The sequence below is a fragment of the Prionailurus viverrinus genome, chromosome D2 (assembly GCF_022837055.1).
Source record: "Prionailurus viverrinus isolate Anna chromosome D2, UM_Priviv_1.0, whole genome shotgun sequence".
In the NCBI taxonomy this organism is placed as follows: domain Eukaryota; kingdom Metazoa; phylum Chordata; class Mammalia; order Carnivora; family Felidae; genus Prionailurus; species Prionailurus viverrinus.
This window is the reverse complement of record NC_062571.1, coordinates 15,124,774-15,148,957: the sequence shown is the minus strand read 5'-3', so window position 1 is coordinate 15,148,957 and position 24,184 is coordinate 15,124,774. Positions and strand designations below refer to the sequence as shown.

The window sequence follows — 24,184 nt, the reverse complement described above, 5'->3', positions numbered from 1 at the left end:
GTAATCCATGCTTTCTGCAGCTCCAGGATCGAAGGTAGTGACATGGGCAGATACCTGATTCATTCTCTTTCATAAGAATGAGCATGTTCTGGGGCGCCTGGGTGGCTCAGTTGGTTAAGAGTCCAACTTCGGCTCAGGTCATGATCTCACGGTCTGTGAGTTCAAGCCCCGCGTTGGGCTCTGTGCTGACAGCTCAGAGCCTGGAGTCTGCTTCGGATTCTGTGTCTCCCTCTCGCTCTGACCCTCCCCCGTTCATGCTCTGTCTCTCTCTGTCTCAAAAATAAATAAACATTAAAAAAAAAAAAAAGAATGAGCATGTTCTGAAGAAGCAGAAGCGACCAAAATAAGCAACTCTTTAGAGGACCTGGGGGTAGGTGTCAGCAAAGTGCTCCTTTTAACGAATTGGCTTTTAATACGGGGGAATGGGTGTCTGGGTGGCTCGGTCAGTTAAGCGTCCACCTCGGGCTCAGGTCACGATCTCATGGTTCGTGGGTTCGAGCCCTGCATTGGGCTCTGTGCTGACAGCTCAGAGCCTGGAGCCTGCTTCGGATTTGGTGTCTCCCTCTCTCTCTCTGCCCCTCCCCTGCTCATGCTCTGTCTCCCTCTGTCTCAAAAATAAATATAAACAGTTAAAATATAAAAAAAAAAACACAGGGGGGAAAAAATAAGCATGTCTCTTCTCCACCACTCTGATTTTCTTGGGTAGCCTAAATCTACTCTCCTGGCTTTAACTATTATGCATGTGTTAATGACCTGAAGTCTTTATATTCGGCCCTGACTTCTTTCCTGAACTTCAGATTTATATCCCCTTGGAGGCCCCCCAACCTCAGCATGTTCACACTCATTGTTCACACTCAGCATGTGTCACTCACTGGCTTCTCCCTTATTGGCAATTCTCCTGTTGCACCTTCTGTATTTTGGTTTGTTTTTTAAAAACAAAACAAAACAAAAACAAAAGATCTCACATATTTATTACCGAACCAACCTACTTGTGCAGAAGCATAGCAATAGAGGAAAATCATTTCCTCACCAGGTGGTGGCGCTGTTTACAGTTGATAGGGTACGAGCATGTGACCCTCCTGCGGCATGAATATATGTGCCATCTCCTGTGTGATGTGGTCCCTCACAGACCCAGCTTGGTTCTTCTCCATCCAGGGCTTCCTCCTGGAGTTGCACCCGATTTCATTACCACTTTTCACCCAAATCCCCTGGGGAATGGGACCCTTCTGCTTTTGTTTCTTGGCCAGGAATTGCTTGATCCTGAAAGTCCTGTGAGAAGACACGACCAGGAACAATCAACCGCACATACCATGATGGCAGAGAAAAGTGTGCCTTCTGTATTTTGGATCGTAATCACTTAGAACTGGGGATTTAGAGGCACCTGGGTGGCTCAGTCTGTTGAGCGTCCGACGCTTGATTTCGGCTCAGGTCATGATCTCACAGTTTGTGGGATGGAGCCTTGCGTCAGGCTCTGTGCTGACGCTGCGGAGCCTGCTTGGGATACTCTCTCTCTCTCTGCCCCCCCCCCCTGCCAAAATAAATACATAATTTTTAAAAAGAACCAGGAATCTACCCTAGATCCCCCTTCTCTCCCATCCCTCTTTCTCTTAGCAACTCATCCAGTCAATCATCAAGTCTTATCAATTTTATCTCCAAGAGACTATTACTCGATACGTTTCGCTCTGTCCCTACAACCACTGCTTCGGGTGAGGTCCTGAGGATTTCTCACTTGAACTATCTCAGTGGCTTCCTGATGGGTTTTCGTTTCTCCAACTTAACCCCCTAGGTCAATTAATGTCCATCCAGGAAGAAAAGAAAAGAGGAGCTCTTGGCTTTTAAGCAGAGATGATCTGACAGGGCAAAGGGAAAAGTTGAGACAGGAAATGATGGATGATGAAGAACCTGGAGATGAGCAAAGGCAGAAGCAGGGCTCCTAGGACCGGAGGTGGTACTGTCCGAACTGAGAAGCCAAGGATTGGCAGCAGGAGACAGAGCCATGGCAGTGCAGGTTGGAGAGAGTTGGAGCCTGGAGGATGTACAGCTGCCTCAACAAATCCCACAACAGGCAACAGTGGGGGTAGGGATACATGAATGCCCTGACTTCTCTTCTCCAGACTTCCAATCTCTACCTCTCCCTTCCATTGACCAAGCCTACCTGGAACTCATGGTGCATGGAAGCCCGGGGAATGTGGTTACCTGCATAAAGAGTAGAGCAGGTGAAGGGGAAGCCAAAGTGATTTACATAAAACATAAATCCAACCTCTCTACCCCTTCTTAAATTTTTTTCCATCACACGCAAAAACAAACAAACAAACAAACAAAAAGCAGTTAAGGGCCCCCCGAGCCTTGTCCTCACCAAATCCCCACGACCTCATCTCTGGAAACCCAAACTACTTATATATCTTTGCACACACCATGCTGCGTCATGCCTTTCTGCTTCTGCTGATACTGTTTCCTCAGCAAGTCAACATATGTCAACATACCTATCACACACACACACACATGCACACACACACACACACACACACCTGTGCATGGGATTTTTATTGGGATTATAACTGAATCTACTAGTCAATTTTTAAAGAATTGACATCTTCTTAATTTTTTTTTATTATTTACTTTTGAGAGAGAGAGAGAACAAGAGAGAGCAAGCACAAGCTGGGGAGAGGCAGAGAGAAGGAGACACAGAAGCCGAAGCAGGCTCCAGGCTCTGAGCTGTCAGCACAGAACTCGGGGACTCGAACCCACAAACTGTGAGATCATAACTGAACCAAATTCGGACGCTTAACCTACTGAGCCACCCCAGTGCCCCTTAACATCTTCTTAATATTCAACTTTTCCGATGATGAACAAGATGTAGCCCTTCATTTATTAAGACCTTTCACTAATATTTTATAGTTTTCCATGTAGAACTCTTGTACGTTATTTATTGGCACCCAGTGTGGGCCACGATCCAATTGACTAGGGCTGAGGGAAGCAATGTAAAAACTGAAATATTAGGGAACTGAGATTAATTGGAATTGAAATACTAAAGTTTATATGGGAGCTGGAACACCACCTTTCCATGGCCAGAGGCATATCCAGGCTCCTCATCATGTAGGAATGGCCTTCGAAGTGAAGTGTGTTTGTCTAGCCCCTAATGTAGGCAATCGAGCTGGAGAGAGGGCAGTGACTCAGCTGTGTTTGAGTCACCACAACATAAACGGTGGAGTTAGGTGCAGCAAGCAGTAAAATTCCTAATGTCCTTGGCTTCCTGAGGCTCTTTCCCACTGCTTCCCCTGTCAAGTGCAACTCTAAACGGATATCAGCACCCTGAGGATTTGCTCCAGCAGAGGATGACAATATGGCTACGCCAAAGAGCAGTGAACAAACATGAGCAGTCTAGAGCCCCGGGCAAAGAAAGGCTGATGGAGGCGTCCACGCAGCCTGTACCTTGGTGTGCCCGCCCACTGACCCTAGTGAAGGGGTCCTTATGCTGCTCAACGGTCCATGCTCTTCATCTGCCAGTCTGCTTTCAGTTCATGGGCCCCGTTGAGGCTCATTCTTACTCACTAACTTTTATGGATGGAATACTCTTTGGACTCCGAGAAAGCTCTGAGTGTGGGCAAGTGGGAAGAGGTTGTATCTGCTGGAGAAATGAAATAGTGATTAATAGCATTTGTCATAGTCCTATGAGATTAATCCTCATTAATTTAAAGAGCCTCATTTATAACTATGAGCAAAAAGTAAAAAATTTTAAATTACCAAAATAATTAAAGATTCAAAAGCTAACCACTCTAAGAAAATGGCCCCCATGAAAATAGGGCACCTGAAGAAAATAATAAGAGGTCCTTAAACATTAGAATTCATATTCTCCATGAGATTCGAGGGACTATTGCATCGATTAAAAACAAAATAACAAGACATTATGAAAGAGGAAAAATTGGAAAGGAGAAGAGAATTTTGGCTATTAACAGAGCTTGTGATTATCATATACAAACATTTTCAGAAAAGAGAGAAGGAAGAATTCTTATGAACTCATTCTATGGGGCAAGTATTTCCCTGATTCCAAAACAGATGAAGACATGACAAGAAAAGAAAACCTCAGAATATTTGTTATTCCTCTATAAAAAAACAAAATCCTCAACAAGATATTGGCATTCTAAATCCAGTAACATATTAAAAAAATATTAGATACCATAATTCTGTAGGATTCTTCCCAGGAATTCAAGGATGGTTTAACATCCCAAAATCAAGCATTTGAGGGTGACCTTAATCTGTGTGTTGCAGGGCACCACAAATGTCTACCACACTCTTGGGTAAGCATTCTCAGAGCTACCAGAAAATGTGCTTCACTAAAATGAGTGACTATACTAGGGCAGAGAAAGTTATGGAACATGGGAACAAACTATGGAAAAAAGAAAAGGAAAATAAAAAAGAATTACTGTCTACAAGCTCACAAAACAGCATGCCTAGAGAATAACCCATCCAGACGAAGAATTAAGATGCATTTTGAATACAATGCAGGTGACGATTTTAGGTCTATTTGAATATTTCACTTCTTTTGACTTTTTGGTAAATCGAATTTTGAAAAAGTTTGTCCATCTCGTCTAAATCTTCTACTCTGTCAGCATAAAGCTGTTAATACCATGCTCTTGTGATTTTTAAGAGCTGGCATAAATACACAATGATGTGTGCCTTTTCATTCCCGAAATCCATTATTTGTGCCTCCTGTCTCCTTCATGGTCACTCATCAGGGATTGATCAAATTAACCAGAACAAACATTTGACTGTGTTCATCTTCTCTATCAAATTTTTGCTATTTTGTTATTTTATGTTCTCAATTTGTTTTCCTGGCTTTTATTGTATTTGAGCGTAATTTGTTCTTTTTCTAATGTCTTGAGGTAGATGCTTGGCTCATTTGTTTTTTTGCCACAGTTCCTAATATATTGTTGAAACTATGTAGTTACATACAGCTAAACCTATACAGTTAAACCTATAAATTTTTCCCTAACCATTGTATTAGATGCACTCTACAAATTTTATATATATATATAGTGTGTGTGTGGTATATATAATATATATATTTTGTATATATATTCATTATATATATATTTGTTATATATTTTTTCTTGGGCATATATATGGACATATATATTGTATATACATATTATTGTTCAGTTCAAAATATTTTCTAGTTTCCATTGGGACTCCCATAACCCATGGGTTATTTAGAAATATATTGCTTTAGAGATATGTTGGTATACATATATATGAGAAATTTTATAATAATTCATGATTTCCCATTTAATTCCAGAGAACATACTCTAAATGATTTCAATTATTTGTTGAGACCTGATTTATGACAAAGTATATGGTCAGTTTGGTAAATCATTGTGTGTGCTTTAAAAGAATGATTTATAGGGGTGCCTAGGTGGCTCAGTCTGTTGAGTGTCCAACGTCGGCTCAGGTCATGATTTCATGGTTCACGGGTTCAAGCCCCGCGACCGGCTCCGTGCTGACAGCTCAGAGCCTGGAGCCTGCTTCGGATTCTGTGTCTCCTCTCTCTGCCCCCCTCCCCTGCTTGTGCTCTGTCCCTCTCTCTGTCTCTCAAAAATAAATAAATGTTAAATAAATAAATAAATAAATAAATAAATAAATAATTGATATGCACATTTAAGATTCGGTGTTCTATAAATGTCCAGTGATTAAATCTGATAATCATGGAGTAGGTTTTATTCTATTGTGAAGAAAGTTGAGGAAAAGGAGTTGGGGGGAGGAAGGATAAGAAGGAAAAAAAAAGAAAAGAAAAAACAGAGCAGCTCTTACTTCTTTGTAGCACTAGGTGGCGCTAGAACACTGCTGCCAATACAGTAAAATACAGTACACTGCCATTATTCTAAAGAGGCAAAGACATTTTTTTTTTTTTTTTTAATTTTGAGAGAGAGAGAGAGAGAGAGAGAATGAGCTTGGGAGGGGAAGACAGAGAAGGAAACAGAGAATCCCCAGCAGGCTCCATGCTATTAGCACAGAGCCCAATGTGGGGCTTGAACTCAGGAACCGTGGGATCATGACCTGAGCTGAAGTCAGATGCTTAACCGACTGAGCCACCCAGGCGCCCCTAAAGAGGCAAAGACTTTAAACAAAGGGTGGATTCAGTACTCCAGAAATCCACCAAATGACAGTTCTACTTTTCAACCTGTTGAGTTTGTTCATGTCTTGTGAAAGTCAGTGCGTACTGTGCGTGTGTTTTGTGAGTGAATATGACATATTTATTAAATTATTTTTTCTTGAACTTCTGTGCAAATTAGTGGCCCCGAAGAACAGAAGAGAAACACTGAAACTCAAGGTGTATTCTAAATTACTTAAAGACATTTTCAGAGATAAAGGAGGATTTTTCTTGGACATTAAAATGACACATCAGGCCCCTACCCCAAAATGACCAAGAACAAAAAACCTGACATTAACAGGGATCCTAAGGTAGTCGACATCTGCATTCCCAGAGTAAGGACTTTGGTCAACTCACTCTCCCACAAAACTGATGAAAATAGAGGCACAAGCAACATCAATCATTTCAGAACCCTGGAAATTAACCAAAGCCATGGACTGAACAGCAAATCCTCTGTCCACGAGAAACTATTTAACTTAGGTAAGACAGTGGGGTCTGTGACATTTTAACAGAGGCCCTTGCCATCCTTCCTGCATCCCAGGCCCAGTGACCTGCAGGTATAGACAAGAGTGTCTTTTAGGCTGACGTGAGAGGACACCAGACAATAACTCGAATCCACACAGAAAAATAAAGGACACCAGCAAAACTAACTACAGAGGTAAATATAAAAACATTATAAACATTCTTTTGTTTATAATTTCTTCACGCTCATATCTATTTTCAAAGGCAACTACATAAAGCAAGAATTACCAAACTGTGATGTAGAGCTTAGGATACTATAAAGATGAAATGTGTATGAAAAGAACAGCATAAAAGAAGTGGGAGGGAACAGAGTTACATGGGAGCCAGCTACTATAACCACTAACAAACTAAAATTTAAAGTTACAGTAAAAGAAAGTATAAGGGAATTAAAACGTCATACTAGAAAATATCCACTTAGCAATAAAGGAGGCAGTAACGGAGGAATAGAGACACAAAAAAGACAGAACATATAAAAACAAATAACAAAATGGCAGATATAAGTCCTACCTTCTCAGTGATTACGCTAAACACAAATCGATTAAGCCTGAAATCAAAAGGCAGATTGGCAGAATGGATTAAAAAGAATTAATCAAATGATAAGTTGCTACGGAACACACCCTGATTCAAAGATACAAATAGGTGGTGGGGCGCCTGAGTGACTCAGTTGGTTAATTGTCCAACTCTTGGTTTCAGCTCGGGTCATGATCTCACAGCCCGTGATATGGAGACCCATTAACAGTGCAGAGCCTGCTTGGGATCTTCTCTGTCCCTCTCTATCTGCCTGTTCCCCATCATGCTTGCACTCTCTCTTTCTCTCTCTCTCTCTCTCAAAACAAATAAATAAACTTTAAAAAAAAAAAGGTACAGGGGCACCTGGGTGGCTCAGTTGGTTAAGCATCTGATTTCAGCTCAGGTCATGATCCCACAGTTCATGAGTTTGAGCCCTGCATCGAGCTCTGTACTGACAGCTCAGAGCCTGAAGCCTGCTTCAGATTCTGTGTCTGCCTCTCTCTCTCTCTTTACCCCTCCCCCACTCACACTCTGTCTGTCTCTCTCTCTCTCTCAAAAATAAATAAACATAAAAAAAATTTTTTTAAGGTACAAATAGGTGTAAAATAAGAATTGAAAAAGACACAAATGCAAACAAAGAGAGTCTGAGTGACCATACTAATATCAAACGAAATAGACTTTGAGACAACAGCTGTTACTAAGAAAAAGAACATTTATAATGATAAAGGATTAGTTTATTAAGATTTAACAAATATGAACATATATGCACCTAACTAGAGAGCCGCAAAACATAGGAAATAAAGACTGACAGAATTAAAGAGAGAAATAGGCAATTCAATGAGTTGGAGACTTAAGTAATGTACTTTCAGTAATGGAAAGAGTAACTACACAGAAGATCAACAAGTAAACATAAGTCTTGACTTCTGGATATGTTGTGGATATCCTGTCTAGGCAGTGGCGACTTCCATCCAGAATTTGCTTGGATGTCCAGATTCATGATACCTCACAAACACCAAGAGGGTATGAAAATTTTATTACTTCTCTAATTAGGTTTTCTGCAGAAAACCTTAGGTCTCCCCAAGCAAATCTGTAAAGGGCTCAAGAGAGTGGAGAAAGGAAGGGTGCCTAGGTGACTAAGTTGGCTAAGTGTCCAACTCTAGATTTCAGCTCCGCTCATGACCTCACAGTTTGTAAGTTCGAGCTCCACATCGAGCTCTGCCCTGTCAGTGTGGTGCCTACTTGGGATTCTCTCTCTCTCTCTCTCTCTCTCTCTCTCTCTCTCTCTCCCCCTCCCCTGCTTGCTCTCTCTCTCTCCCTCTCTCTCTCTCCCTAAGTAAATAAATTAAAAACAGAGAGTGGAGAAAGGAGAATGCTTTTGGGTTTTTTGTGAGGAAGGAGTGGGACCAGGGTGAGAGGCCCCGCATATAGGCACAGGATTGCATGGTTTGAATCTCCTACTGGTTCCAAAGAAAAGATGCCTAGCCTTTCTTTACAGATTACCCGAATGTAGGAAAAAGAGACAGTGAAGGTAAAGCCCAAAGGCTGTGAGCAGTCAGTAACAACTGCTGGTGAGGATGTGGAGGAATTGTAACACTCATACACTCCTGGCGGGAATTCAAAATGGTGCAGCTGCTTTGGAAAACAGTCTGGCAATTCCTCAGTATTAAACATTAAATACCATACAACTCATCTCTTCCACTCCTAGGCTTATACTGAAGATGAATGAAAACATATATCCACGTAAAAACTTGTACATGAATGTTCATAGCAGGATTATTCCTAATAACCAACAAAATGGAAACAAACCAAATGCTGACTAACAGATGAATGGATAGACTCAACGTGGTATGTCCATACAATATTATTTGGCAATAAAAAAGAATGAAGTACTGACACATGTCACAACATTGATGAACTTTGACACAGTGTTGTTATACAAAGTGAAAGAAGCCGATCACCGCATTTTGTACGAGCACAGATCCAATGATACGAAATGTGCTGAATGAGCAAATCTATACAGAGACAGTGAATTAGTGGTTGCTGGGGGCTGTGGGTATGAGATCAGGTAATGGGAACTGAACGTTAATAGGTACAGGGTTTCTTTTCAGGGAGACTAAATGTTCTAAAATTAGATAGTGGTGTTGGTTGCGCAACTTGTGAACATAGTAAACACCTCTGAACTGTGCACTTTCAACTGGTGAACAGTATGGTATGTGAGTTACACTCAACAAGCAGATTATTTATTTTTTATTTTTTTAACGTTTTATTTATTTTTGAGAGACAGAGAGAACACGAGCAGGGGAGGGCCAGAGAGAGAGGAAGACACAGAATCCAAAGCAGGTTCCAGGCTCTGAGCAGTCAGCATAGAGCCTGATGCAGGGCTCAAACCCACCAACCATGAGATGATGACCTGGGCTGAAGTCAGACGCTTAACCAACTGAGCCACCCAAGTGCCCCTATACTCAATAAAGCAGAATAAGAAGAAACACATAAAACCAAACCAAAATATATGCCACCTTTACTCTATAGTGAAGGGTTAGTTTAGATTCTGAGGATTTATTTTCCTTTGGGCTGTTTACCAATGCTGGCAAAAGTAACTTGCACTGAGGACGCTGTGATGGTAAAGGGCACCCAGAGGGCTTCTGGGATGTCGAAATGTTCTGTATCTTGAACTGGGTCATGACTGCAAGGGTGTTTGCTTTACAGTAATTCATTAGGCTGTGTACATATGTTTTATGGATTGCTCTCTCTGAGTGCTCTATCTTAAAATAGTAATCTTTACAAAGAGATAGGTTCTAGTAAAGTTATCAAACTTCAAAGATGAGGAATCTTTGGGTAACCTAGCCAAAAACAAAAACAAAAAAAACCCAACCTCCCCCCAAAAAAAGTCACCTATTAAGGGAAAATATTAGATTAGCCTCAGAATTTTCTTCAGAATCATATAATGTGAAAAGTTGATGACATCATGGTTACAAAATTCTTTGGGAAAGATCAGTGTAAGCTTTTGCTACTATTATGGTAGAGCTCAGAATTTTATAACAGATAGTAATGGTTTCCACCCAATAGTCTCCTTGGGTCAGGCACTATTATTAGCATTTTATATGCATTAACTCATTTAGTCTACAAAACAACTCTTCAAGGTAGAAGCTACAATTATTCCCCCTTTTATAAATGAGAAAATAGGGGCATCTGGGTGGCTCAGTAGGTTAAGCATCCGACTTCAGCTCAGGTCATGATCTCACAGTCCGTGAATTCAAGCCCCGTGTCAGGCTCTGTGCTGACAGGTCGGAGCCTGGAGCCTGCTTCAGATTCTGTGTCTCCCTCTCTCTCTCTGCCCCTCCCCTGCTCATGCTCTGTCTCTCTCTGTCTCAAAAAAAAAAAAAAATTATAAATGAGAAAATAAGCATAAATAGCATAACTGATACTTATCAACCATGTACCCCATTTATATCATTTCAGACATTCACAGGGCATTTACAAAATCTGGTCATATACTCGTAAAAGAAAATATCAATAAGAAGAGGAACAATACAAATAATATTTTCTGATCAGAATTTAATAAAAGTAGAAACTAACAACGCATCTAGAAAAAAAAAAACACACACACACACAACCCCTGTCATCTAGAAATTCCAAAAGTGATTTCTTAAAATTCTGTTGGTTCAAAAAAAGAGGTAAAGGTCACCACAATAGAATACCTAGAAAATAATAAAAACATGGCCTATCAGGACCAACAGTTACAAAAACAGGTAGGGTTGGGGGCACTTGGGTGGCTCAGTCGGTTGAGTGTCTGACTCTTGATTTTGGCTCAGGTCATGATCCCCAGGTTGTGGGATCGAGCCCCGCATCGGGCTCTGTGCTGAGCACGGAGCCTGCTTAAGATTCTCTCTGTCTCTTCCTCTGCCCCCTCTCCCTCTCACGTGTGTGTGCACGCTCTCCCTCTCTCAAAAAGTAAAAAATAAAAAAAGTACTATTCAAAGAAAATTTTACAGCTCCAAATAATTATGCTACTAAAAGTGTTTACAGGAGCCCCACTGGTAGCCTATAATCAATGGCTACTGTCCTCCTTCTGAAACAGTCAATGTTACACATAGATTAATTCTTACTGAATTAATTTATAATTCTCACTTCATATTTAAGACACAAAGATAAGTCATTTAACATACACAGACCCCCTAAAAATCAACACCAAAAGGCCAACCAGAAATGGGTAAAGAAAAAAGAACTGATAGTTCACAGAAAGGGTAATTCAAATGACTCAAACATCTGAAAAGATGTTCAGTCTCGATCACAATAAGAAATACAGTTAAAAACTATGGAAAACAAATGGTCCCCATCAGCTTCCCTTGCTTTTTGCAAAGAGCAAAGTTCCATTTTGCACTGCGTTGAGGAGGGTGTGGGGAACCCCATTGCTGGTGGCAATGCAAAGGGGTACAATCTCTAGGAAGGACCATTTAGCCAAATCTATCAAAACAGCTAGTGAACACCCTTTTGTTCAGTGAGCCACTCCTAGAAACTTATCTTATTTGTATGCTGGCACTCCTGCGAATGGCAAATGTACAAGGATAGTCCCTGCAGCACTTTTCGTGACAATAGAAAATTGGAAGCAACCTAAATTTCCATCAAAGGACATCATTAAGGTACAGTATACAGAGAGGACTGTGTAGCCGTTAGGGAGAACGAAGCAACTTTCAAAGTTCTGCTACGACATGATCTCTAAGATATATTAAGTGCAGGGGTGCTTGGGTGTCTCAGCCAGTTTAGCATCCGACTTGGGCTCAGGTCACGATCTCCCGGTTTGTGAGTTCAAGCCCCACATCTGGCTCTGTGTTGACAGCTCAGAACCTGGAGCCTGTTTCAGATTCTGTGTCTCCCTCTCTCTCTGCCTCTCCCCCATTCACGCTGTCTCTTCTCTCTCTCTCTCAAAAATAAATAAACATTAAAAAATTTTTAAGATATATTAAGTGAAAATAGGTATAAAATAGTGTATAAATAAACGTATGTGTGTATGAATCTATCCCTGGAGAGGTACAAATTTAACCCTTAGGCAAAGAAATGGATGGCTAGGGGTTGGAGGGCATGTAGGAGAGAAATTCTACTTTTCAAAGTATCCTTTCGTGTACATGATTTTTAAAAAATACATATGCAGAGCACCTGGGTGGTTCAGTTGGTTAAGCATCCAACATCAGCTCAGGTCATGATCTCAGGGTTCATGAGTTCAAGCCCCCCTAGGGCTCTGTGGTGACAGCTTGGAGCCTCCTTCGGATTCTGTGTCTCCCTCTCTCTCTGCCCCTCCCTGCTCATGTTCTGTCACTCTCTCTCAAAAATAAGTAAACATTAAAAAACTTTTAAAAATTAAAAATAAAAAAAATATGTATGCAAAAAATAATTAGAACACACACAGAAGATTTCTAGGATCCTAAATATGGAAAATGTGAAAAGATAGAGGCGTCTAATCAAAAGTACAATAAACTGCTAAAAGAATATTAACATCACTTGAAAAACCAGGCTTGGAATCCATCTAAGAAGGGGAAAAAAACAAAAAACAAAAAAACAACGTTTCTCATACAAAAGTTAATATTAGGGAGAACCAGTATCCAGGACAAGTAGAAGCTGAGACTCAGATTTTACCTGTTGAATAATAGCATAATTTGTCAGTATTTTTTCAAGACGCTTAATTTCAAATGTTTGAAAGGCTGAGGTTTCTTTTTTTCTTTTCTTTTCTTTTCTTTTCTTTTCTTTTCTTTTCTTTTCTTTTCTCTTTTTTAAGGGCATTCTTACTGTTATTCTAGAAAACCAGTTTGCCCAAGAGCATTATCAGATAAGAAAACACCCTTGAAAGAGATACTTACTGGAAGTATTCCCTCACTGAACCCTCAACTAGAAGAGATTAGAAAGACTTCAAATAATCCTGTGATTAAGTAGCAACCACAAAACAATACTTTACATTGATCTGGCACAAGACCGGCTTCAAAGTCTTTTATATTCATCAGGTCCTTCAGGCTAACAGCACCAACCCAGTAAGGTAACACTAACGCCCTTAAAATCAGGAAGTCCACATCATGACGCAGATGCTGTGGCTTTAGGCCCTGGAAATTTTTGCAGACAATAAAACTAACATTGAGGCATGAGAAAGAGCAGCAACAAGAAGGGATTAAACCAGAGTAGTTACAACTGGTAGGTTCCACACTTGTGTTTACAGGAGGGAAGGTCAGCTGGGTTAACTTAAGAGTTCTGAAGAAATTTCTGCAGAGATTTTTTTTTTTTAATGTTTTTATTTATTTTTGAGACGGAGAGAGCCAGAGCATGAGCAGGGGAGGGGCAGAGAGAGAGGGAGACACAGAATCCGAAGCAGGCTCCAGGCTCCGAGCTGTCAGCACAGAGCCCGACACAGGGCTCGAACTCGCAGACCGTGAGACCATGACCTGAGCTGAAGTCCGACGCTTAACCGACTAAGCCACCCAGGCGCCCCTGCAGAGGTTTTAACGTTTATTTATTTTTTATTTTTTGGGACAGAGAGAGACAGAGCATGAACGGGGGAGGGGCAGAGAGAGGGAGACACAGAATCGGAAACAGGCTCCAGGCTCTGAGCCATCAGCCCAGAGCCCGACGCGGGGCTCGAACTCACGGACCGCGAGATCGTGACCTGGCTGAAGTCGGACGCCCAACCGACTGCGCCACCCAGGCGCCCCCCTGCAGAGGTTTTAAAAGACTGAGAGTAAGTCTTCACTTCATGAGAGGAATCTAAACTACATAGTTCAGTACTGAATTAGCCTACGCTTAAGCATTAATTAGAAAGAAACGCTTGGATTTACTTAGTGTTTTTCTTCGAAGAATTTCAAAAGAGTTGCTTAGTTTAGTTACTCCATTAATTCTCATGGTATTCATCAAACTCTTTTTTTTTTCTAATTTTTTAACGCTTATTTATTTTTGAGAGGCGGCTGGGGTGGCAGAGAGAGGGGGAGACAAAGAATCCAAAGCAGGCTCCAAGCTCTGAGCTGTCAGCACAGAGCCCCATGTGGGGCTTGAAGTCACAAAGGGTGAGATCGTGACCTGAGTCGGGGTCGGAGGCTTAACCGACTGACCCACCCAGGCGCCCCTATATTCATCAAACTCTTAACAGTCTTCTAACTTTATATATAGATTTTAAAAATTGGCGAGTGCAAAAGCAGTTCAAGGTCACTACCAGGATCAGTAGTGTCTGTAGGCTTTTGTTGTGTATCCCAGGCTGGTTTAGGAAGCTTACACACCAAAAGTAGATCTGATAAGCAGGAAACCATCATTTTCAAAATGAGTAAGATAAAAGAGGCTAAGTTTGTTCAGAGTAGAAAAGTCAACTCACAAAAGCAGACCCATGAGTCCAAGAATCAGACATTCTGATCAAGAACATGAACTTACTGTATGTTTTGTAATGTACATAACAAGCTGCTGGCACATAATAAAAAGTAAACAGCAAATATTTTTCACTATGATCTTAGCGAAAGATCTTTTTTTAAAAAAATCATCTCTGTTCTTTGTGTCCCGTTTAATATTTCTAACAAGTTATGAAGAATCAGCCATTATATTTGAAATGTACAAAAATGGTTACTCAGGCTGGAATGGAAACCTTCCTATCTCAGGCCCAAGGTCACGAGCTTTGTAGCTTTACCTCAGAAGACATATCTTTGAGGGTTTAAAAAAGACCTTGGCTGTGTGAAATGACTCGGATTTTTACATTGTTGTGTTATTCAGTGAAGTCGTTCATTGTCCATTTGAGCAGCCCTGACTGTAATCTGTAACTTTAAGCACGGACAGGCAAGGCTCCAGTCTTGTCCAGTGATTAAAGTGCCAGAAATTCTAAGACATTACGATTACTCTAAAGCTGAAAGCCTGCTGAAACTTTGAGAATGTTTAGGAACCTGACACACAGACTGAAAGCTTCAGTCCAAAGCTTCAACACTGACCATACAGGCCAATAAATGTTACCTCGTTATGGTTTGCTGCGTCATTATCATCACCATATTGCTATTATTACTCATTTAACCCCGCATCTTTAAACTCATGGACAGGAAGCCAGAGAGCCAGATGCGAGAGAAAAATGCTAATTTACCATCTCAGCACATTCACAAAGTACTTCATGCTCCTTTTCACTCACACTACATTCATTTGTGGTTGCTCAACGACAATTTTGAAGCCGTGAACTGGGCCTTCATGAGAGCGTGAAAGTCAAAGTGTACTGTGAACTCCCTTGTAGTATATGCTCAACTGATCTGTCTTCAGATAATTGGTGTCCAATTCCTTGATCCCTTCCAAGTTTTGTTCGATCTCACCTTCTCAACAACAAGGCCACCCTGACCTCCCTACGGAATACATCATGCACCTACTCATTGTGGCTTTGCCCCATTCCCGATCCATATTTTCCTGTGTTCTTTTTTTATGTTATACTGGAGTTTTCAAATCCTAATAGACTATGTAATTTATTTATTCTATTTCCCGTCTACTGATGCTAAAATATAAGCTTCATCATGACAGAGAACTTTGTCCTGTTCATTTTTATATCCCAAGTACCTTGATTACTTCCTGACACTCAAAAAAAAAAAAAAAAACAAAAACAGATATTGAACGATGAGGCTATTCACTCTCCGTATTCTCTCCTGTCTTAACTGCAACTTATTTGTACCGTTACTTGGTTTAACTGTAGCATAATTCATGATAGATGAATAAGAAATCTGACGACACCAGAATAAAATTACAATAATTTGTCACATACATGCATAATTTGGTTTGCTCAAAAAGCCCTATGTTTTGAGATGTGACAGGCCCAAGAGCCTTGGCAATGACCATTCCAAATTTTAACTCCGACCACCTTGTGCAAAACGTTTATCTTTTGTTGGCAGATGAAATTGATTTTTGGCATAGGAAAATAAACCAGATGCACACTGGTGAAACACCACACAAAAGATCTCCGAAATGTAATCCAAGTAAGTCACAACAGCTGGCATTGGCAAAATTCCAGGATATCAATCAAAACGCTTTCTGTCTTAACAAGACTGGCACACTACCAGATACGAGCAATTAAATTGCACTGTTAATCGTCTTCCTAATGTTTATTTCACATCAAAAGTATAAAGTTCTGAGAAAAGAGAACCAAAAATGCTGGGAGACTTTTTTTTTAATCCCAAATATTTTTCCATTTTTAAAAGAATTCACACACATAGTTCTTGAGGGAACATATTTTCCTTACCCCTCCTTCCCACCTCTCCAGGGTGTCTCACCTCTGGTCATGCGCAGACACCACGGCCCATCTTTAACGTTTTTTCTAATCTGTCTTCCTTTCTTCGCTCTTCCCAAGAAAACACCCTTTCCTGTGTCTGGAAACCTGGGAGAGCTGGTCACCTTGCAAACAACCTCACCTCTCACTGATCCCCACCATCTTTCAACTGTTCTGCCACACCATACATTCCACAGATTTGGCCCTCTCTCAATATGGCTGTTTCCCCATATCTGTTAGCCTTGACTCTAAGATCCTCGATGGCAAAAGGGCCTCTAAATGTACTTTCACCACCATCCTTCTTCAGCCTTCAAGGTTTTCACCACAGACTACATCTCAGATCTACTGAAGCTGAATTTTAAATGTCAGCAACCTTCTCTACATCGATTCCTCTTGGGTCATGGCTACCCAGTGGGTAGATTAGGCACCCCCCTCCCAAGAAAGGGATGATATTTTCCGCTATTTGCTACTGAAGTTCCTTCAAATGGGAAACTGGAAGTCAAAGCAGGTAGGAGAGTCAACATTACTCTCTCTGCTTTTTGTCTTCAAGTCTAAGTCAAAGCCCATGAGAAAAAGTCAGATTTTCTGGTTTAATGTGAGGGTTTTCTGTTTGTTTGTTCCGTTTTGTAGACTTATAGACTTTACTGCCATGTTGCTGAAATGTCCTAGCTTCGTCTGTACCAGCCAGCAATATACCAGGATATCGAGCAAAGGGTCTTATGCCCCTATCTGAATAAAAGCCTAATCAGCAGAACTGATTTTTTAAAAAAATCCTCCCATTAATCTAGGACAATTCTAAACTTTTCAAAATCTCAGGACCCCTTTACATGCTTACAAGTTATGAAGACCTCAAAGAGGTTCTGTGTATCTTTCTGTATATTTTTGGTGTATTTGTGTTCTGTCAGTAATGTCTATAGTGGAATTAAAACTAAGAAAATTGTAAAATATGCATTTATAGCTTTATTTTAAAATAACAACATGAAACCCATCACAGGGTAACATGTAACATATTTTTATGAAAAAAAATATTAATGTTTTTCCCCAAACTAAAATGTATAAATAAGTTGACTGGCATTGTTTCAGATTTTTGTAGATCTTTTTTCCACCTGGCTAAATAGGAGATCGCCAAATTCTCTTATGTGCTTCTTCATTCAGCTTGTTGCAAAATATTGTGCTGGTTGAAACATACAGAGAAATTCCAGTCTCATACAGATGAGTGATTGGAAGAAACAGAAGTATTTTTTTAACTTTTGATTTTGAGATAATTATAGACTTGCACACAATTGTAAGAAATAATATGGAGAAAGCCTGTGTGCCTCTCTCCCAATTTCCCTAGCATAACTATACTATATCACAACAAGGACATCAACACTGATACAATCCAGCGAACTTATTTGGGTCTCAGGTTTTACATGCATTCATCTGTGTGTGTGTGTGTGTGTGTGTGTGTGTGTGTGTGTGTGTGTGTTTAGTTCTGTGCCATTTTTTCACATGTGCACAATTGTGTGACCAGCATCCCAGTTCAGATACGGAATAGTTCCATCACACAAGTCTCCCACACTAATCTCTCTCTCCATCTCCCTAACTCCTAAACACTGCTAATCTTTCCTGAGACAGAAGTATTTTTCATAGCCTTTACAAGGAAATCATGGACATTCTCTAATACTATCCCCAAACTGGACAAGTGGTGGTCTTTTAAAGACAAGTTACAATGTGGAATCTGAAATCATTATGGAATGCTCTTTTTTCCATTTATGGCTTTGTGATATCAAAAGGCTATTGGTCTTTGGGAAAATACTGGCTCACTGAGCTAAGCAGGTCTTTCAAATGATGGCTTATTTCATCGTACAATACCAAGAAATCACATTTCTTAATGTTACTACCAACCCTATCAGAAAACACTTTAAGTGTCTGGGAAGTTATGGAGCTAAGGAAAACAGCTACAAGTTTTGCAAAATCCTGATTTTTCTTGCAAGCTCCAATTTTATCATTGGCAACACATCCCTTCAGTGGTTTTTCCATGAGATAATAGTCCTGCTGTGTTCCTTTTCTAGAAAATGTCTTCCAAATATTCAAATCTGAATAACTACAATTTGTTTATCACTCATTCTTTCAAATAAAAACGGTATCGATGAAAAAAAGTGATCAAAGGATCACTGAAGTGCTTTTTCTTAAACGGCCATCATATTTGGGTATGCAGCAGAATTATTTATATATATTTCCCATTATGTCACAGAGAATGTTAAAGACCTATACTCAAAAGTGAAGATTTAATACAATTACTAGTTTTTACTGTTTTATCAAGGGCATTTCAAAGTGAACCTGGCATTTTTTTCTTTTACTGCAAGTGTGTGACATTGAAGAACACAGTCACTACTTGTGCAATTTGGTGTCACTGCTTCGATTCGCTGCACTAACCATCAGTGCAAATGTCAACGCAGCGAAAAAGGCAAATATTTTGGTATAATTATGAAAATAATTTTGACCTTGTGGACCCCCTGAAACAGTCTCAGGGATCTCTTGGGGCCCACAGACCACACTTTGAGAACAGCTGACCTAAGATAAAAGGGGTAGTGATAATTAACTAGAGGAAGATTCTCCAAAGAGAAATTGATTCTTGAGGGTTGATTCTCCTTTCCGAATCAACCACAGACTGATACAACTTTTCAAGAGAACAATTCCATAAAGCCATTCTCTAGTTTCCCTAACACTAATGTGTTGCCCTCTTTGTCTGATTCCTTTTCATTTTTTCCCTTGGTTCTTCTTTTTACCAGCTTTCATTTATATGTATTTGTCACCAAAGTTCTGTCTTAGCACTCTGCTCTTGAGTTATGACGGTCTTCCTGGTAGAATGTGCTGGGCTAGACAGAGGGGGCATGGTTACAGCACACATCTCTAGGTAGTGCTATTTCCCCAACTAAAGATTTGGTGGGGGGGGGGGGGCGGTAAGAAAAAAGACACAAAAGTAACAAGTGATGAATTTTAGGATCATCCAGTCCAGGCAGACACCATCAGGACAGTTTGCTGCTCAGAGGCCCGAGATGGGGAAAAGGTCCCAGGGGATCACACGGCTGGTGGTTCAAGGAGGTCTACAGGGAGACTCTTTGGATTGTGGTATTGAGACTTATAATCACTCAGTACTCCCGTTAGTATCAGGTATGTGAGTCAAGAGAGATCTCCAGTTTAGCCAAGTTAGAAGGCTTCACAGACTGATCCGTCTGGAACTGGAGAGGAGGGGGGAGTCCTGGCAGGTAGCAGAGTCCCTGAAGGTTACGAGGAGCCTGCCAGGGTAAATGAAACTGTCACACTGCTCAGACAGGCACACACGGGGTCCCCCTGCTCCCTACATGGCCTAGAATAGTTCCCTACAGTGTGAGACATCACCTTAGAGAATTACTTCCAAAATTCAATTCCCTGCATCTCTGGTCTCCTTTCTGAGTTTCTCATTCTCTGACATTCCAGCCGTAAAACTCAGTACCCCCAAACCATCCCAAATTTAACACGTCAAAGAATAACCATCTCCCTAAAACCATTTCCTAGGTCATTTGACATCATTACCTTTCACCTACTTCCTTAAGTTAGAAACCTGGGTGGAGTTATTTGGAACACTTCCCACAAGCCCTCATCCACAATTCTAAAATCTGAGAAGCTCCAAAAAACCAAACCCAACTTTGTCAGGAGGCATTAGAAGTCATTTGGCAACAAAACTTGACAGGAAAGACATGAGGCTCTTTTGGGCTTTATTTATCTCACTTGGTGAGTTTTCTGTTTTTTGTTTTTTTTACATTTTGGGGCAGAAATATCCATGTGTTTGATTTTGCAGTGCTGTCCCATCCCTAATTGAAAGAGTTAGTATTCAAATATGTACTATATTAAGATTCTAAACCCTGGCACTAAAATTCTAAATCCCCAAATTCTAAATCCTGGCACTTATCTGGACTCCTGAGTTTGGGATGAGGTCCTGGGGGCCTGTAATTGGTGATGAAGCACTTTTGATTCTTCTCTGCATATTGTGTCTGGCACTGGGCTGTTTCTTTCCTGATGCCAGGGCCGTGGGTTCCAGCCACCCCCCCTCCGCCCAATTCTCCCTTTTCCTGTGTCAGTGGTCTCTCTCTGTTCTCTTGCTTCTCACCTCGCACTAGTCACACCTATTGCTTCCATGTTTGCTAATCTCATCTTTACATAGTTTCAATATAATTGCATCACAGCTCTGTCCTGAAACATCAGGGCTCCCCAGCACCCCCAGCCATGTATCCCAACCTCGGTCATTCCAGTATAACTTTCTTGATATCTGCTATATCCATGTGCCAACTGTACTATTTTAATTATGTTTCCTTTTGAGTTGACTTTTTTCTTTTTTTTTGCTTAATTTTTTTGGGTGAGAATCTTAATTTCAGTGCTGCAAATGGAAAACCCATGATGCTAGTCGTACATAGAAGACAACCATAAATGTAAGTACTCAAAAACCAAAACGATTAGAAACTATGTTTGTCAAAGGGACCAGAGACTGGCTTGCTCTCTTTTTTAAAAAGGAATATTAATAATAAGAGGACTATTACTATTATTGGGCACTTACTATGTGCTAAGCACCTTCCACACCTTTACATCCATTATCTCCTTCAGTCTCCCCAACCATCCTATGAGGTAGGAACTATTTGTTATTATTCTCATTTTACAGATAAGGAAACTGAGCTGCAGAGAAGTAAAGTGACTGTGTTCAAGGTCACACAGCCAGTAACAGTATAATTGAAAAGACCATGACTTTCTCATTATATATATAGCAACATTATTTTGCCTTATCCTCCTAAAACCCAAATCGTCTCTTCATTTGCTGGTGGTAAAGGACGCAGATTTCAGGCTGGCCTACTACAGGACCCTCTCGTTCCTTTAGAATTTTTATAATTGGGCTTTCTTCTTTCTAGTCTCATCGCTTGCCATAGTAACCTCTTGACCTCTAGCAGCGCCCTGAGCGCAGTATTTATTTGTTCTCTCTTGTTTATGTGCACATGGCCTGAGATGTCCTTGTTCCTCTTTGCTGTTAATCCCAGCCATAGTCAGCTCAAATAACACACCACAAGGCATTCCCCAGTGACTCCAGGCAACAGGAAGTGCTTCTTCACCTTGAGCCCAGGACAACTGGTTTATTCTTCTCTTGTGGAACTTTCTTTATTCCCTTATCATTCTCTAGCGAAGGGGCTTTGTAACTTCCAGTCTTTAGCATAGGGCCTTAGACAGAGTAAGTGCTCGTTAATCATTAAATGAGAAATATTGACACCTGGAAGACTTCTTCCCACATCTCCATCAATAGAGACAGGAGACCCACATCTGTCTAGGCCTGTCACCATCAGGACAGTAACTGTAAAAGGGGGGTAGAACAGGGGTGGGGTGGGGTGCGAGGGTAGTGGGGCAGAGAAGGGAGTCTCTGTGAGCCTGGGCAGGGAGAGAAGGCGGGCTATGTCTCACAGTGGCAGACCATTTCATGAGAACTCGTCATTTTATTCCTTTCCACAGCCCTTCTGACCCAGTAAACTCTCGAAGATGATTTTCTTAAATAATGAAAAAATTACAGAGAAAAAAGTATGTTCGTACAGGAAAATCTCAAAGTTCCTCCTTATCGCTAGCCTTGACATGCTCCCTGCCCTCAGACATAAAAGCTTCACTTTCCATCTCTTATGAGCTTACCCTTTCCTGCACAGAGCGAACGGGTAAGGGTGGAGAGGCCCTGCTTCCCAGAACGTTTCTGTACAGAGTTCGTCCCGAGCGAAGCGCCAGTAAACACCTGTGAATGAACAGTCAGCACAGCAGTGAAGGCTGGAGCTCTGGGCACAGACTCCCTCGCTCTATTCGCCTTTTCTGGGAATATGTCTGGCCAACGCTTCCTAAACCCGAACCTGTGGGTTCACAGGGGACAGGGGGTTCTTTCCCACTCGAGGGACCAGTAAAGAAAGGCAAACGCGGGATTATCTGTCAAGAAGAACGAGCTTCGGGGTCTCTACAACCTGCAGCTCACTGCGCAGGGGATCCGTAATCTGGTTAGTTCTGGGCTGGGCGGTGGATTTCCAATGCTCGCAGCCCGGGAACTGATATGGCAAGGCTGATACGGATTTGTTCTGCGACCTGTTCTGAGATGCACCGTGACTCTCCCAGAACTGCGACCTAATCCCTCGCGTCACGCCCCAGCACCCCGGATCCTCCTCAGCCGCTGCACTGCTTTTTGGAGAATTGTGGCCTCCCCGAAGCCTTACCCTTGGCTTGACTTTTCTGGAAAACCTCGTGCACCCACTGCCGGCTCCGCCTCCCGGGCCAAGTGGGCGCGGCGCACCCAAGCCCCCGAGCGTCAGCGGCGGGGGCGGCCCGGGACCCGGGGTCTGGGCGGGCCGCGAGGGGGCGTGGCGGGCCAGCGCGGTGGGCGGGTCCCGGCGGGGCGGGGCGGGGCGGGGCGGGCCCGGCGGGGCGGGCCCAGGCCGCGGCTAGGCCCAGCCTGCCACAGGCCCGCCGCAGGCCCAGCGCGCCACCATGGTGCTACAGCACCCGCCAACGCGGGGACCGCTGCAGCAGCACAGGCGACCCAGGCGGGACGGGGACCGACGCCGGGGCCTACGGGTAGTGGGCCCGTGAACCCCCGCGTCCCGACCCCCCCTCCTTGCCGGACCATGCGCGCCCCCAGCCGCCCCGGAGGCTGAGCCCGTCGCCCCGCTCCGCCGTCGCCCTCCCGGCCGCCCCCCATGGCCTTGCCGGGCTCCGAGGGCGCGGCTGACAGGCCGGTGTCCCCGGCCCGGGGCGCCCCCGCCGGCTCCGCGTCGTCGTCGTCTGCCTCCTCCGGCGGTTCGGCCTCCGCCCCGGCCGCGGCGGGAGCGGGGCTGTGGGCCGCTCTGTACGACTACGAGGCGCGCGGCGAGGACGAGCTGAGCCTGCGGCGCGGCCAGCTGGTGGAGGTGCTGTCCCAGGACGCCTCCGTGTCGGGCGACGAGGGCTGGTGGGCCGGCCAGGTGCAGCGGCGCCTGGGCATCTTCCCCGCCAACTACGTGGCGCCGTGCCGCCCGGCCGCCAGCCCCGCGCCGCCGCCGCCGCCGCCGCGGCCCGGCTCGCCGGTGCACATCGACTTCGAGCGGCTGGAGCTCAAGGAGCTCATCGGCGCCGGCGGCTTCGGGCAGGTGTACCGCGCCACCTGGCAGGGCCAGGAGGTGGCGGTGAAGGCGGCGCGGCGCGACCCGGAGCAGGACGCGGCGGCGGCGGCCGAGAGCGTGCGGCGGGAGGCGAGGCTCTTCGCCATGCTGCGGCACCCCAACATCATCGAGCTGCGCGGCGTGTGCCTGCAGCAGCCGCACCTCTGCCTGGTGCTCGAGTTCGCCCGCGGCGGAGCGCTCAACCGCGCGCTGGCCGCTGCCAACGCCACCCCGGACCCGCGCGCGCCCGGTGCGCGCCGCGCGCGCCGCATCCCCCCGCACGTGCTGGTCAACTGGGCTGTGCAGATCGCGCGGGGCATGCTCTACCTGCACGAGGAGGCCGTCGTGTCCATCCTGCACCGGGACCTCAAGTCCAGCAACAGTAAGTGGGCCGGGGAGGTGGTGGGCGGGGAGGGGGGCGGGAGACGCAGCCTTGCTCGGCGGAGCCCACGGCGCGTGCCAGCCCTGGGCGGGCCCCCGGACGTAGAACCAGGTGGAAGGAGGCTCCAGCAGCACCTCCTGAGCAGGCCTTTGGGGGCCCAGAGATCCCGCTAGACCTGGTTACTTGCTTTGGGGCAGGTGACGCAC

General features: G+C 43.4%; 2 protein-coding genes across 3 annotated transcripts in view; one reads left to right on the top strand and one right to left on the bottom strand.

The window, feature by feature from the left end:
* Positions 1 to 1,046: 1,046 nt before the first annotated feature.
* LOC125147562 (uncharacterized) lies at positions 1,047 to 23,157 on the bottom strand. Its single transcript, XM_047824656.1, has 4 exons — positions 23,065 to 23,157; positions 22,676 to 22,952; positions 22,113 to 22,209; positions 1,047 to 1,269 (listed from the first exon to the last, which is right to left on the bottom strand). The coding sequence occupies exons 1-4, from the start codon at positions 23,155 to 23,157 to the stop codon at positions 1,047 to 1,049; spliced, it is 690 nt and encodes a 229-aa protein (XP_047680612.1).
* Positions 22,922 to 24,184, top strand: part of MAP3K21 (mitogen-activated protein kinase kinase kinase 21) — a 64,577-nt gene continuing 63,314 nt past the window's right edge. For both annotated transcript variants that reach the window (XM_047825943.1, XM_047825942.1), the window contains exon 1: positions 22,922 to 23,978. In XM_047825943.1, coding sequence (XP_047681899.1) covers positions 23,156 to 23,978 — 823 coding nt within the window. In that variant the 5' untranslated portion in view covers positions 22,922 to 23,155. The remainder of the gene's footprint in view (positions 23,979 to 24,184) is intronic.